At 46.8% G+C, this 15,000-nt stretch overlaps 1 protein-coding gene across 4 annotated transcripts in view; it reads left to right on the top strand.

The window, feature by feature from the left end:
• The window catches only part of jade2 (jade family PHD finger 2), a 173,104-nt gene that overhangs the window by 88,393 nt on the left and 69,711 nt on the right, over positions 1-15,000 (top strand). For all 4 annotated transcript variants that reach the window (XM_063203926.1, XM_063203925.1, XM_063203927.1 and 1 more), the window contains exons 5-7: positions 6,532-6,695; positions 10,781-10,992; positions 12,831-12,998. In XM_063203926.1, the coding sequence (XP_063059996.1) occupies positions 6,532-6,695; positions 10,781-10,992; positions 12,831-12,998 (544 nt within the window). The remainder of the gene's footprint in view (positions 1-6,531; positions 6,696-10,780; positions 10,993-12,830; positions 12,999-15,000) is intronic.

Here is a 15,000-nt window from a genome sequence, read left to right as displayed (position 1 = left end):
CCGTACGTTCAAGAGGGTTTTAATAACCGTAGTTGTTTACTGGAATATAAAAACAAACATGTACCTACCTACTGTTTATGTCAGATCAGCTTCATAGTGAGTGATGGTTGTATGGATCAATGCATACATGCATGCATATTGTGAAAGTATAATCCATGTATAAGGGAGGCGGAATTATTTTAATTGAGTAACCTCCAAGGAATAACTTGCGTGTGCGTGTGCGCATGTGTGTGTGTGCACGTGTGTGTGTGTGAGTGTGCATGCGTATGAGTGTGCATGCGTATGATTGTTCTTGCATGTGTGTGATCTTTGCATGAATAGATGCATAGCATACATGTGTATTGTGTAATGAGACGTGAAAAAAGCAAGGCTCCGTGTTTTGAGTTGTGTAACCTCTGAGGAGAACATCCACACCCCCCCCCCCTTTTCTCTCTCTCTCTCTCTCTCTCTCTCTCTCTCTCTCTCTCTCTCTCTCTCTCTCTCTCGCTCTCTCGCTCTCTCGCTCTCTCTCTCTCTGCCTGATCTGAGGACTACTGAAAACAATGAGGGTGGTTCCCAGTCCCGCCAGAGAGATCTTGCATAATAGTTTATGAAAAGAAGAGAACCGTTAATCCATACTTGGCTAGCTGCTCTTGTTCTGTTCTGGAGTGAAATATGTGTGCTGGTATGTCGACCACTATTCAAACCGTACATCCAGGCTACACACACACACACGCACACACACACACACGCACACACACACACACGCACACACACACACACACACACATACACACACACACACACACACACACAGCAGCAGCAGTAAGCATAGGACCGTGCCAACACATACATACACACACACAGACACACACACACACACACTAGCTGTGTGTATACCCGTGTGTGCGTGAAAAGTCATATATGGGGTTTGCACTTCTCAAGCCATACTTTTTTTACGTTATGTGTAGACACACACAGCTGTGTGTGTGTGTGTGTGTGTGTGTGTGTGTGTGTGTGTGTGTGTGTGTGTGTGTGTGTGTGTGTGTGTGTGTGTGTGTGTGTGTGTGTGTGTGTGTGTGTGTGTGTGTGTGTGTGTGTGTGTGTGTGTGTGTGTTCGTGCGAGAGAGAGAGTGAGTGAGAGTGATTTCACGCCACGGCTCTGACATTCTCTGAGCCGTGGTGCCCTAAACGGCTGGCCCGTGCCTCTCACCCTCTGCCTAGAGAGTACAGTGAGTCTCTGGGCACACTGCAGTGTGTTTGTGGTGTGAGTAGAAGGAAGGGAGGAAGGAAGGAGCAGGAGCATGTTGGATCCCAGGCACTGTGGCGGTCGGTCTTCACGAGCCCCAGCCAGTGAGAGAGTGAAGCCTTGGCCACGCGCCAGCCAGCCAGCACAGCTCTGGGCACCAACAGCAGCCTCTCTCTCTCTCTCTCTCTCTCTCTCTCTCTCTCTCTCTCTCTCTCTCTCTCTCTCTCTCTCTTTCTCTCGTGCTATCTCTCTCTCTCTCTTTCTCTCGTGCTATCTCTCTCTCTCTTTCTCTCTTTCTCTCTTTCTCTCTCTCTCGTGCTATCTTTCTCTCTCTCTTTCTCTCGTGCTATCTCTCTCTCTTTCTCTCGTGCTATCTCTCTCTCTTGTGCTCTCTCTCGTGCTCTCTCTCTTTCTCTCGTCCACTCTCTCTCTCTCTCGCCTTCACACTAGCTGCCTCTCTCTTGCCTTCTCTCTCTCTCGCTCTGTCTCTCTCTCTGGCTTGCAGACTGACTCAGTGGAAAATGTGAATGAAAATAACGCCTCCCTTCCACCCGTTCCAGCCACCAGCGCTAACCCCCCCTCCCCCACCCCTCCAACTCACACCCCCAGCCCCCAGCCCCCTTCACACTCCACATTGCCCTCCAAAAACAGGATTATTATGTGCCTTTTTTTCACATGTTCTCGTTGCAGCAGAAGAATGGGCCTGATTAACGAGAATGTGTGTGTGTGTGTTTTCCCGTAAGTTAGCTGCTACTAAAAAAAAAACGAAGGCGGATTTGGGTGAGGGGAAAGGGAGAGAGAAATATGGAGAGAGAGAGAGAGAGAAAGAGCGTGAAAAGAGTATGAGTGAGAGAGAGGAAGAAAATCCCACAGAAATAGCACGGCGAGACGAGAGACTGTGTGAGCGAATAGTAAAAAAAGAAGAAGAAAAAAAGCAGCAAGGCCGGATGTTAATGAGCTGCTGCTATATCCATGACAACGCGCATGGCATTCCTGGGCAGACCACGCTGGCATCTGAAGGAATAGCAAAATGGCAGAGCAGAGAGAGGCACTCGGCTGCTCAGGGTGCACGTTAACCCCCTCGCTGCCACTGCCAAAGCGATGGGGAAGGGCAGCATAGGATTATGGTCTCTGCTCTGAGTAGATGGACTGTTTCTTAAAAAGAAATCCCTGTGGGAAAGTGAAGATGTCTGTTTGTTTAAGGAACATTTTTACCCAAAGAGGTTAATTCATCAGTAGGGCGATGGAATAGTGCTGGGAGAGAAATGATAAGGATCAGAGATGGAGCGCAACGACATTTGCATATTCCCACCACAAAAGGAGAAGTTGAATGAATGTTAAATCCGTTCAAAAGAGCAATTCAAAAGTCGTTAGTATTCGAGATTGTTGAATGGGAATTGTTTTCGTCTTTGTTTCGCCGTCTTTTTTCGGGAGAAAAGGAAACAATGCTTTGTTCGTTTGTAGTAAGTAGCTTTGTGGCCATGAATTGGAGATACCAGAACATTCACAGTGTGGCATGCAACATGAAACAAAACAAAACACTCAATGCATTATGTAGATGTGGCCCGAATTTAAATCGCATTTAGTATCGCCTTACAATGGTTTGTGGTTTGGCACATTGCAATGTTCTAGAATGTCAGAAAGAAAAACATGCTCATGTTCCAAATTCCCGTAGAAGCACCTGCAGAATGTTCATCTTTTCAAGCTTCCTTGAAACCCACCAGCCCAGGTGGGTGGTTAGGTTCAGACTACTGTTTTTTTGAGGGGAAAAATAAGACAGAGTCTCTCTTTTTTTGATCAGCTGCTGCAGCATTGTCTCAGTTGGCCTCTGAAATATAGACAGGAGAGATTTCACACTACAGTAGCTCCAGGGAAATGCCCTTGCTATACAATAAGGCAACCAGGTCTGTCTTGCAAGTCTGTAAGTGTGTTGACAGATGTCTGTGTGTGTGATGGTCGCAGCAGCCTAGAGAGGAGAGGAGAGCAGAGCAGAGAGAGAGTTTAATGGGCGAGTACACAGGGCTGGTACTTTCTGTTCATGCCTGCAAACTCAGCTCCTGGAGTTTTCACTTGACAAGGGCGGAAAGTAGCAGTAGCAACTGTCAAAGAAGGAAAATTGCTTTGACCACCATTGCACATCTCTGCCAGGTTTTCACATTTTTACACACTTTTTTTTAACATCTATCAGTCTCAATCGCCCAGTGCTTTAGGAGATGCGAGGTGGCTTGTGTCACTCAGGTACCATACTGGCTCCTTGCCACAGTTTCCCATTGTCTGTATGTAATGGTTGTTAACCAGTTGTAGCCCCTGCTATTAAACCCATTAAGACCTTAAAGAAAAAAGAATCATTGTTAAAGGTAAATGCTCATGGATGCTTCAGGTGGTCTGCAATACAGTTTCCCCAGTCATAATGGCTTTTTCAATCTCTAACATCCAACAAGTGTCAACATCCAACTTCCCAATTTGACTTATCATTTTTTGTTTTCATTTCCTGGTCACTCCAATGACCCCAGTTAGTACACCCCAGGGTTATTTTCACATCACAGAGCAGTGCATTCGCCTGCCAACAGCTTGAACATGAGATTAGCACGAATGGCAAATGTCTTTATCGTAGAGAGGGATGATGAGCTACTCAGACCAGGAGTTGGTGTTTCTTTCGTACAGCAATGTACCCTGGGAAGTCCCATGCTGCTTTGCACAATCGTTTCGATCTGAAAGACAGCATGGATGCTCTTCTGAAAATGCTCGCCTGAAAAAGGGAGCCAATCCGAGAGCCGGGATGGGTTGAAAGATGATGACTCATATAACTTGACAAATGGAAGCTTACAGTTTGTTTTATTTCAACTGACACAATTGGCTATGGGCTACGTATACACCAAATGATACACTCGTAATGGCCAATAAACAGCTGTTGGCAAGCGCAAACTACACCTCCCCTACGCAATATTCTGTAGACGGTCTTCTGACCATATCTCACTTGTGATATGGTCTGGGGTGAACCATACAAACATTAATAAACATGCATACAAAGCAATGGCCTTCGCATTCCTGGGGTAAAGCTGGCATAGGGAGAGCGGGGTAGCTTTATATAAATGAAGAGGGGGGGGTGCTGACAGGTTTTTAATGCACAACCACAAGCAGCTCCCCTTTTGACAGTGAGTGCAAGGCACGTTAAATGTGTTTAGGAGCCGAGGCGAAGTGAGGTGAGGCGAGGCGAGGCGGTGTGTGGTGTGTGGTTTATGTCGGATGTTCGGCCTCGCTGTTATGGGAACATCCTGTCCTGTTCTCTCTTTTCTTCTGTTCTGTTCTCTTCGCCGCGGCGCACTCTCATTTCCTTTGTTGTGTTCGAAGCATGCCTCCCACTTGTGTGTGTGCGTGTGTGTGTGTGTGCGTGTGCGTGCGTGTGTGTGTGTGTGTGAGAGAGAGATCTCCTTGATAAAAATGGCCCCCGAAAAAGCGCGCTGATGGTTAGGTTAGGTGGCTGGTTTGACGACGGGGGATTTTCTCAGGCATGTGATTTGCATTCCTTCACACGCTACACTGAAAAGTTTTTGGGGTTTTTTTCGACTCAGTGTGTCAGTGTGTGGTAGATGTTGATGGTGTGGTATCATCGTGCCATCTCTGCACACACGCTGTGAGGATATCAACATCGGCGCTTTACATCTCAACTGGCTTTGGTAGGAAGTGTTGAGGAGGGGAGGGGAGGGCAGGCTATTGAAGGCTTAATCTCTGCTGCTGGGTACAACCTCAGCCTTAGCCTCAGTGGCTACTGAAAAGAAGCCCTGAAGGATTGGGGCTTTCATTTCTGCTGCGAGTGATGATGAAGGCTATGGTTGTGATGCCGTCTGAAAGATCAGATTGGACCCCGGGCGAGCCGAGAGGATTTCCCCCTGACCCAATGGCCTACATAATCCACACACACACTCACACTCTTATAGCCCGGGGCAGGCAGAGAGACCAGACACCGTGGTGGCACAGAGACGACAGACAGCGCTATCTGCCCCCCTCAAGAGGTTAATACACTCGGCTATCTGCAAAAGAGACGATGGCGAAGGGTTTTAAGGTCACCGTGCCATGGATGGGGCCTTTAATTGTTTACCAACAGAGATTGGCCCGTGGAAAGAGAGAAATGTCATCATCAGCAGAGGATGTCATGGCTCTTAGCTTGGGGGGCCGTGGAGTTGACATTAGCAACTTGAGCTCATATGTGTTAATACACAGTCATGATACACGAGTGACTTGTTCCTTTGCTAGTTCCACACCGCAAGGCAGACATCCCCCCACTACCAATGTATGTAACGCATATCGGGTATCAAAAATTTAGTGAATGGGATTTCCTACGCATAATGCGAGCAATCCGCAGCCTTGTTGCTGTCTATGCACCACGCTGTGTCAACAACGTATTACCCCCTTAAACTGCAAGCCTAGGTTACTCATGACGTGCACACTAATAAAGGATAGTTGATTCTCAGGAATCAGGAACCTGATCATCAGACTTCAGGCTTTTACAGGATAGTTGCTTGCAGCACACACACAACACAGATGCATGCAATGTATGCATTTGAACAGCAGCATGTACTATTGTACAGTGGCTTTAGAGGCTATAATTTGTATCAGGGCCTTATTGTCGCGTGCTTTCGATCGTCAGACATTAGTAGATGATCATGTCAAAATGGACCACAGGACCTTTCAAAAAGGGCATTTTTGTCCAGTAGGGCAAAAGGAAAGGTGCTTTAGCACCCCTCATCCCTATCTGTGCACACCTATGCTGTTGTATGAATTCATAGCAGCAGCTGAGCTCTTCTGTCTGTATTTGGACTGATACTGATGAGCACCTCTTGCTTACTAAGGGTGTCATGAACTGGGCAGACAGGTCAGTGGCATCAAGCTGCCAGAGCCCTGAGGGCTTATCTTCTGTGTGCCATATTAATGAGAATACTCAGGACCAAAGTCATCTCCTACATGAAGATGTTGCATTGGCATATTGGGGGGGAATTAAATAAAGTTCAAAACGGGTGATTTGTGAATGTGTCTGTGTTTATCAAAATGCTTTTGAATATGCATTTTTTTTCCCACCATGCTTTCAGAGACTAATTGATTGCAGTTCAAAAGGGGTGATTTACATGTGAGGGTGAACCTGACGAATGCAAAAACCCTTGTTGACCTATTTTTAAAAAGCAGCAACAAAAAAACAGCATAAACCAATGTGTGGTGATTTGATTTACCTGAGAGGCGAGAGATGATTTACATGTTTTGTTTGTTTCCTTGTGTGCGTGTGCGTGTGTGTTTCTCCATGGTTCTAGAATGCTTCCGGAGACCAACCGCATCCCCTTCTACTCCACGCCACACGCCAGACTACATACGGACTCGGAGGCGCGGAACCTCGGCGAGCCGCCCACGCGATACGACCTGGACGATCTAGATGTGGCCTGGCTGGAGCTGGTCAACGCTGAGTTCAGAGAACTGGGTGAGATGCAAGTTGCTTGTGTGTGCGCACGCGCATGTGCTTGCTACGATTTGGACATGGCCTGGCTGGAGTTAGCCAAGGCAGAGTTTAGAGAGCTGTGTGTGTGCGTGTGCGTGTGTGTCTGTTTGTGTGTGTGTCTGTTTGTGTGTGCGTGTGCGTGTGCGTGTGCGTGTGCGTATGTGCGTGCGTGTGGCCTAGCTGGAATTCGTTAACTGAGTTCTGCTTTCGATCTTCTACGTGTTTCACTTTCATCCACGTTATAAATACAATCGATTTGTCAATCCTCGTAAACCCAGTGAAAACTGTTCCCACAAATTTCATTCATTCACCTCTGAATCATCCAAACGCAAGGAAGCACTCAAGCCGGGTAGATCAGCGATTCAGCTGTGACATCTGTGTTGGAGGGGAAATGTGTCGGGCTGTTTTATTTCCTCCCATGAACCCGGGATTGACACCTCTCCCCCAGTCACGGCTTACACTTCTTAATGCCACTGACATCAGGCCTCCAGACGAAGTTACCTAATAGCAGTTCACACCCCCGTCAGGCACTCTGATCCCCGGAGTCATGCCGTTGACGGCTCCATCATCTTTCTATATCGCCTACTCTAGTTCTAGTTCAGTTGCACCGGAGTCAGGGAAGCTGACAAGGGGGGGCAAAGGGGTCAGTTGTCCCTGGCCCTGCGAGAGAGGGGGCCCAGAATTGTGTTTTCACTACATTGTATGTATTGGATAGGGGCCCCTTTCAGATTACTTTGCCCTGGGCCCAGCAAATGCTGCCAGCGGCCCTGGCCGTAGTGCACCATCATCCTGTGTGAAAAGTTTGCCTTAACAGCAGGTTCACACCTCCCAAGTCGCACCACTTACAGTTCATTGCAGAAGTAGTCTTGTAGTGGAGTCGCCTCACAAACCGCATGCTTACATTGTACAGACACAAGTTTTCCTGCAGACCTGCGTTACATTGGTGTCGGAGCGGATCGGGAAGGGAGAAAGGGAATAAGAACAGCAGTACTCCACTTTGCTCTCTCTCTCTCGCTTTTGCTCTTGCTCTTTTGCTTCTCTCGCTCGCTCTCTCGCTCTCTCGCTCTCTCTCTTGCTCTCTCCTCTCTCTCTCTCGCTCTCTCTCGCTCTCTCCTCTCTCTAAGCTCCGTGCGCTCTACAGGGGACTGTAAGCCGGTGCTTTGGGTCGGGGCCAACAACCCAAGGCCCAGAACAGCCCCAACTGCTGACCCACAAGATCCCTCTCCCTGACCCAGTTTGCTTGCAATCCGATCTCATGCTCTCTCTCAGACGAGGCGAGGCGGGGGGTGGTTGCAGGGATGCAGCAGTGGAGGGGGTGGTTGCATGGGGGACAATTGCATATTTAATCCCTCTCACACATCACCCCCTTCCCTCTTCTCAATCCTAACCAAGACCACGTCTTGTTTTCCTTGCTTTTTTCCGAGACAAAGAAAACATTTGTCATGAGAACATGCACAGTTAAAAGTTGCGAGCCAGATAAAACAGCTTCATGGTTTGAGCTGAGGGGTGCGTGCCACATAACAGAGAAGTCGAATCGAATTTTTTTGTGTGTGGCAATAACATCAATAAGGTTTCTATTTGCTAAGCCCCCTTTTTCTCACACACTCCGGGTCGCTTAGCGGAAATATAAATCAAAAGGGCCCTCACGCTGCGAAACCTCCTCACAGCCCACCTCACCTCTCTTTGTTTCGTCATTCAATTTCTCCTGCAATTACTCAACTCATTACATAGTTCATCAGTTATTGCAAATTGACTTAATTAAAGAGTCACAGGGGTCAATAGGCAGCTAGAGTAACGGCACCTTCTCTCCCTGTTACTGTAAAGACGGAGATGATTTAACAGTGCCCCTCACCAAGGTCCTGTGAGAACACGTCTGCTACACAAGCTATGCACAATAGTTGGATACACTCGGGGAAGGGTCTTCATGTTTGGGCTGATCTATAGGAAACGGCCTGTGCAGACTTCCAGACCAGTGTTTCTCAACAGGGGTGCCGCGGAAACGTGGCTGATAACTAAAATTATGTAATATGATGCATATTTGTCTAAACTGATAAGTTAATGCTAGTCAGTGGAATCTTTCATCTGCCATTTACGCAAAATAAAGTAAATATAGGTCGCCCAGGCTAGCTGCAACTTCGAACGTAGGTCGTGTGACGTTTCCAAATGTGTTACTTTTCTAAGCTTGTGTGGTATCGGATGCGATGCCATGTTACGGCTTGTTGGTTTGGGGTGCCTTGAAATTTTTCATGAATTGAAAGGGTGCCTCGCCTAAAAAAAGGTTGAGAACCACTGTTCTAGACCACTTTGACTTTTATGAATATATATTTTATCAGTAGTGCTAACGTCTGTGTTAAGAACAGTTGGGAAAGCACAGTGTGTATTGTGTGTCAAAGCAGGGTGTATCAAATGCCTGCTTGCTTGCTCACTCGCTGCATCCTCAGACTGAAAAAAAAAAACCAAAAAACGGGCTAGCTGGAGTTGGAAACGCACCGCAGTGTGAGGTTTCCCAATAATCTCCGACATCCAGTTATTTGAGTTGACGTTTGCCATTTTTGTAAGGGCGCTGTCACTCATTCGGCATGGAGTCCTGTACTTTAAGGTAATGAGATCCCCCTCTTTACCACTTGCTGGGCCGAAGAGTGGCCACGGCGGAGCCCCTACCGCACACCGCTACCGCCGTCACAGCCAAAGTGTCAATCAGTCGGAACGTCCGACTCCAAACCGAATTAATACGCCTCCACACTGTTGTTGGTCTTTGACGGAAGAGAAGGGAGGGGAAATGAAAAAAATCCTTCATCCAGTCCAAAATGTCATTACACACAGTTCTTTTGAGCGATGTTCTATTCAGGCTTTGCCAAAGAGTAGCTCAAGACTCAACCCCGTCGCCCCCGCCTCGCTCTGTGTGTGCGTGTGCGTGTGCGCGCGCCCGTGTGCGCATAAGTTTGTGTAAATGTGTGCACAAATTTGTATGTGTGTGTGCGCGCGAACGTGTTTGTGCGTCCATGAGTGCACTGCATGCATGTACGTGTGCATGCGCACGTGTGTATGCATGTATGTATGGGGTGTGTGTTGCGTTGTGCGTGCTTCATTAATTTGTGTGTCTGTATTTGGCATGTGTGAAATACGTGTGTGCATAGTTGTTTGTGTATTCTTTCTCATGTTTCTGAGAAACATTGCCAGTGCTGGACAAATTGAACAGAGAATATGTGTTTACATTTGTTTCTTTTCTCTTGGCATATATACAGTACAGATCATGTTTGCCTATATGAGCTTGTTACGTCACTGCATGTATGTGTGTATCTGAACAGCACTATTGGAGCTGTGCGAGAGGAGTTTGCAGGGTCTTGAAGAGACAGTGCATATAGTATATGGGTCTTTCTTATGGACATTTCCTTATCTTCTACACTATACTATATCTGGACAAGTTGAGTGGAGTGAGTACTGAAACTTTAGAGGCAGTGCATAGAGTTAGATGTGTCTTTCTTTTGAACACAAGTTACTTATGTGCTCATGTACTGTGTCTGTATCTGATGGTTCTATGATGAGTTTAGTATGGAGAGAGCACTGGAACTGCAGATGCCGTGTATATTTGTCTGTTTCTTATGTGCATGTGTTGGTTATGGTATAGTCGTGTGTTTATTTGAACTGCATTTCTGGATCTGTATGAGCTGAATTTGGAGTATCTTCTGAAGGAATTGGAGGAGGACGTAATGGTGACATTAGTGTATTAAAACAGTAGTGATGTAAGAAAGACAGTAGTTAAGTAAGTAAAACAGTAGTTTAGTAATTATCTATGTATGTGAAACGCTGCTTATGTGCCCTACGTATTATGCGTGTCTCTATCTGAACAGCGTTGGCAGAGCTGGACGAGCTGCTAGAACTGTCTTGTACATGGCCCTTGTCAAATAATAAGTAATAATAAACTAATCTAAACTATGCCTATCATTATCTTGAACAGCGTTGCCAGAGCTGGATGAACTAGAGCTGTCTTGTACATGGCCCCCCGTGTCTAATAATAATAATAATAATAAACTAATATAAACTATGCTTATCATTATCTTGAACAGCGTTGCCAGAGCTGGATGAGCTGAGCATGGAGCGCGTCCTGGAGGAGCTGGAGCGGCAGTGCCAGGAGAAGATGCAGCTGGCCATCGAGACAGAGGAGGGGCTGGGCATCGAGTACGACGAGGACGTGGTGTGTGACGTGTGCCGCTCGCCCGAGGGGGAGGACGGCAACGAGATGGTCTTCTGCGACAAGTGCAACATCTGCGTGCACCAGGTGAGGCCAAAAGAGGAGGATGCTTTCCCGTTTGCTTTCTAGTTTTTTGGGGTTTTTTTCCCAGCACTTGCAGTGGTGTTACACGACACTATGACCGTTTATCTGTCAGTCCATCAAATTGGAAACCTGTTTGCTGTTTAGAGGGTCAGCATGCAACGTAGGTCTGTGGACTATTTCCCCCAACAAAGTAATTGTTTCCAAAAGCAGTGGTTGTCAGTGGTTCATCATCTGCGTATCTTCTGTGGCATGTCCACCAAGTGAATTGGAGGCTGCTTCGAGCTATATTCCCAACCCCCCATTTTTTTTAAAGCAGTGATTAATCTACTGTCTTTACATTCTCATCAACTATCATGGGAAAAACTGCAAAGAGCTGCAACATGATCCTGGTGGATATACTCTGATTTGATGATTACAGTGGTTGCGAGATTACACATGGTTGCGTGCTGCTGTAGAAAAGTTGCTCCGACAAGTTGCAACATCTGTGTCCACCAGGTGTGGATGGAGTCCGAGACGGAAACTGAGCTGGGTCTCAAGCTTGGTTGGTGTTGGTCTGATTCATTTTAAATCACGATGGGGATAAAATTCCAATTAATTACGATGACCAGATATGGGATGTCTAAACAAAATATCACACTTTTGGGGCCGCCATGGTGGCTCAGCTGGCTAAGACACCGTACCATAAATCTGGGGACCAAGGGTCCATTCAGACCAGTAGTCCTTCCCTGATATTTCCCCATCTCTCACTCACTAGTTTTCTGTCCGTCTCTCAGTCTTTCCTGTCATTAAAGCCTAAAATGCCCCAAAACATCTTTAAAAATATAACCTCAGCAATGTTTCTGCCAAATGGCCCTGCGCTGTTCTGTGAACGTATAGAGGAAGACCCTAATCATGTTGCCAGCCCCAAATCGTGAGTGTCTACCAGTTTAGTGTTGATGTGCAGCATTGCATTCCTCATGGACGTCTGGTTATGTGCATAATAAAAAACTCTTCTCCTTAATCTAGATAGATGTTATTGACCCAATTTCACTCCATCCTTGTTTTCGTTTCCCACTAAATTACTAATGAAACGGGAGCTCATTTAAAATAAATGATTGCCAGCTATCTCTTCGCATTTAAAAATCTGCAGCAGTAAGCTGAGGGGATTCACTGTTAATTGCATTCCCAGTCCCCCGATAGGTCTTCAGCACGTCTGTGTTATACTGTATTTAATAATGTATTGTGATGGCTTTTTTACATTGGTTTCCCTGTTAATGTATTTTATTTAAACGGAGGATGTAGACACAGCTATCCATTTATTTGTGCGGGGTATTAAATTTAATTGGTTTGCGACCACTATTTGTCCTTGGAAAATATGCAAATGTGGTTTATACTTCCCTACTCCCTGAATTGCTATTGTTCTGTTTTTAAATATCAAGTATGTTTATGGTGCTTTTGGGTTGTTGGAGGCTTCACAAAACTGTCTCCAGGGGTGCATTTCTCGAAAGCATAGTTGCCAACTACGTTAGCTACTTTGTTGGTTGCAATGCAATTTCCCTTAGGCAACTACCCAAGTTGTTAACTGCTAACAACTACGCTTTTGGGAAATGCACCCCTGAATTGTAATTGTAGTAGGTGTAATAGTGTTCTTAGCTTGGTGTGTGTGTAAATGAGGTGTGCTCTCCCTCTCCACTCCTCCACACGCACACACGCACACACGCACACACGCACACACACACACACACACACACACACACACACACACACACACACACACACACACACACACACACACACACACACACACACACACACACACACACACACACACACACACACACACACACACACACACCCTGCAGGCGTGTTACGGGATCCTGAAGGTGCCCCAGGGGAACTGGCTGTGCCGCACCTGCGCGCTGGGGGTGCAGCCCAAATGCCTCCTGTGCCCCAAGCGAGGTGGCGCGCTCAAGCCCACGCGCAGCGGCACCAAGTGGGTCCACGTCAGTTGTGCCTTATGGATCCCAGAGGTGAGCACCAGACTGCCACACACACACACACACACACACACACACACACACACACACACACACACACACACACACACACACACACACACACACACACACACGCACATGCACACAAGCATTGAATCCCAGAGGTAAGCACAGCAAAGTATTAAAGCAATGCTACACACACACACATGCACACACACAGACACAGACACACACACACACACACACACACACACACACACACACACACACACACACACACACACACACACACACACACACACACACACACACACACACACACACACACAAGCATTGAATCCCAGAGGTAAGCACAGCAAAGTATTAGAGCAATGCTACACACACATACCGGTACACACATGCGTGCATCTGATCCCACAACCACGCACGCACACATGCACACACAGGCACATGGGAAAATGTAATGTGCAAAGGGGTAGAGCGCAATGTGAAAAATTCTCTTGATGATAGATTCACAATTTGCGTATGGCCGTATACCATTACACCCGTTAATGTAATGAACGCCTATATGAGGAATACTGTTCATCGCATGCTCGGCCATTAGGCCCATTAGGCGGAGTGCAATCTAGCCAAGCAGATGCATCAGATAATAATTGTGATTCTGTCACAGTTGAGCAGAGTCTTTGTTATTCTTGTTTGTTTCTTGGCTGCTTTTGCCCTCCTCCGCACACCACCCCACCCCCTTCTCTCTTGATTGAAATTAATTTGCGAATTGAAGAGAGAGAAAGAGGGGGAGGGGGGGGGATTATTTGTGTCTGTGAATTAGGGGTGTTGATAAGACAACGCATTTGCAAGACGAGTTTTTTCACGCGCGCCTAAGCGTGAAGAAGAGAGGACCCCCTAATTTGTCCTCTGTCAAATGAAAAGCACATGCACATGTGTACACACACATATATATGTGCGCACACACATACATAGACACACACACATAGACACACACACATATATGCATGCGCGCACGCATACACGCATGCATACACACATACACACAGACACGACTGGGTCCAGTTGGGAGAAGCTGAGGCAATCGGGCTGCAACACTAGCAGCGTGTGTAGTAAGCAGTCTCTCTCCATTACCTTCAGATTCCCTAAAAAAAAAAACATCACACACACAGTCCGCCGTGTTTAAACACCAGACTCCAGCGTACGAGGAAGCAAAGACCTCCGACTCTGATTCTGTTTGATGGTTTTAAGTAAAGCACACACACACACACAGAGACACGGAGACGGGTTTGGATGATCACTCCTTTACTTGAGTCGTGTAAGCACACCACAGACATGGAGAAAAGGTTGGTTGATCACTAAGTACTTGAGTTGCTACTTGACCCTGGTGATGTTCTTCCTTTAGTTTGATATAGTCGTACATATAATCATACAGTTAGTACTACATGTATGCTCAGCTGGGCTACAAAAGCTGGCAGACGCGTATAAAAAGAGCGAAAAGGCGGTTAATGGGAAGCAGAAGGGTGGTTGATCACTCGGTACTTGAGTTGTTGCTTGACCCTGGCGAGGTTCCTCGTCTAGATAGGTATAATCATACAGTTAGTTGTACTATATGTACGCTCAGCTGGGCTACAAAAGCTGGCGGAACGTGTAAAAAGATGGAGGGGGGAGGCGGTTAATCGGAGGCGGTAATTGCTTCCGTCTCATACGCCGCCTCGTTTTCAAGAAATGTGAAAAGAGAAAAAGAGGGGTTAAAAAAAGAGGGGAAATCTCCAGGCTTTTGTGAGCCTTTGAAAATATGAAGTAATTGGTATTGAAATGAGGGGAAGGGGCGTATGAAAAGGAACATCTCCTCTCCTCATCCTCTCTTCTCCTCATCCCCCCTTCAGCCCACCACTCATTGCATATAGACACACACACACACACACACACACACACACACACACACACACACACACACACACACACACACACACACACAGACGCACACATTCGATCTTCGTCTGGAAAGAGGGCCGTTGAGGAGCCCTCG

This window comes from Engraulis encrasicolus, chromosome 7, assembly GCF_034702125.1.
Source record: "Engraulis encrasicolus isolate BLACKSEA-1 chromosome 7, IST_EnEncr_1.0, whole genome shotgun sequence".
NCBI classification, from domain to species: domain Eukaryota; kingdom Metazoa; phylum Chordata; class Actinopteri; order Clupeiformes; family Engraulidae; genus Engraulis; species Engraulis encrasicolus.
Note: the sequence above shows the minus strand (reverse complement) of the source record. Positions and strands in the feature narration are given on the sequence as shown.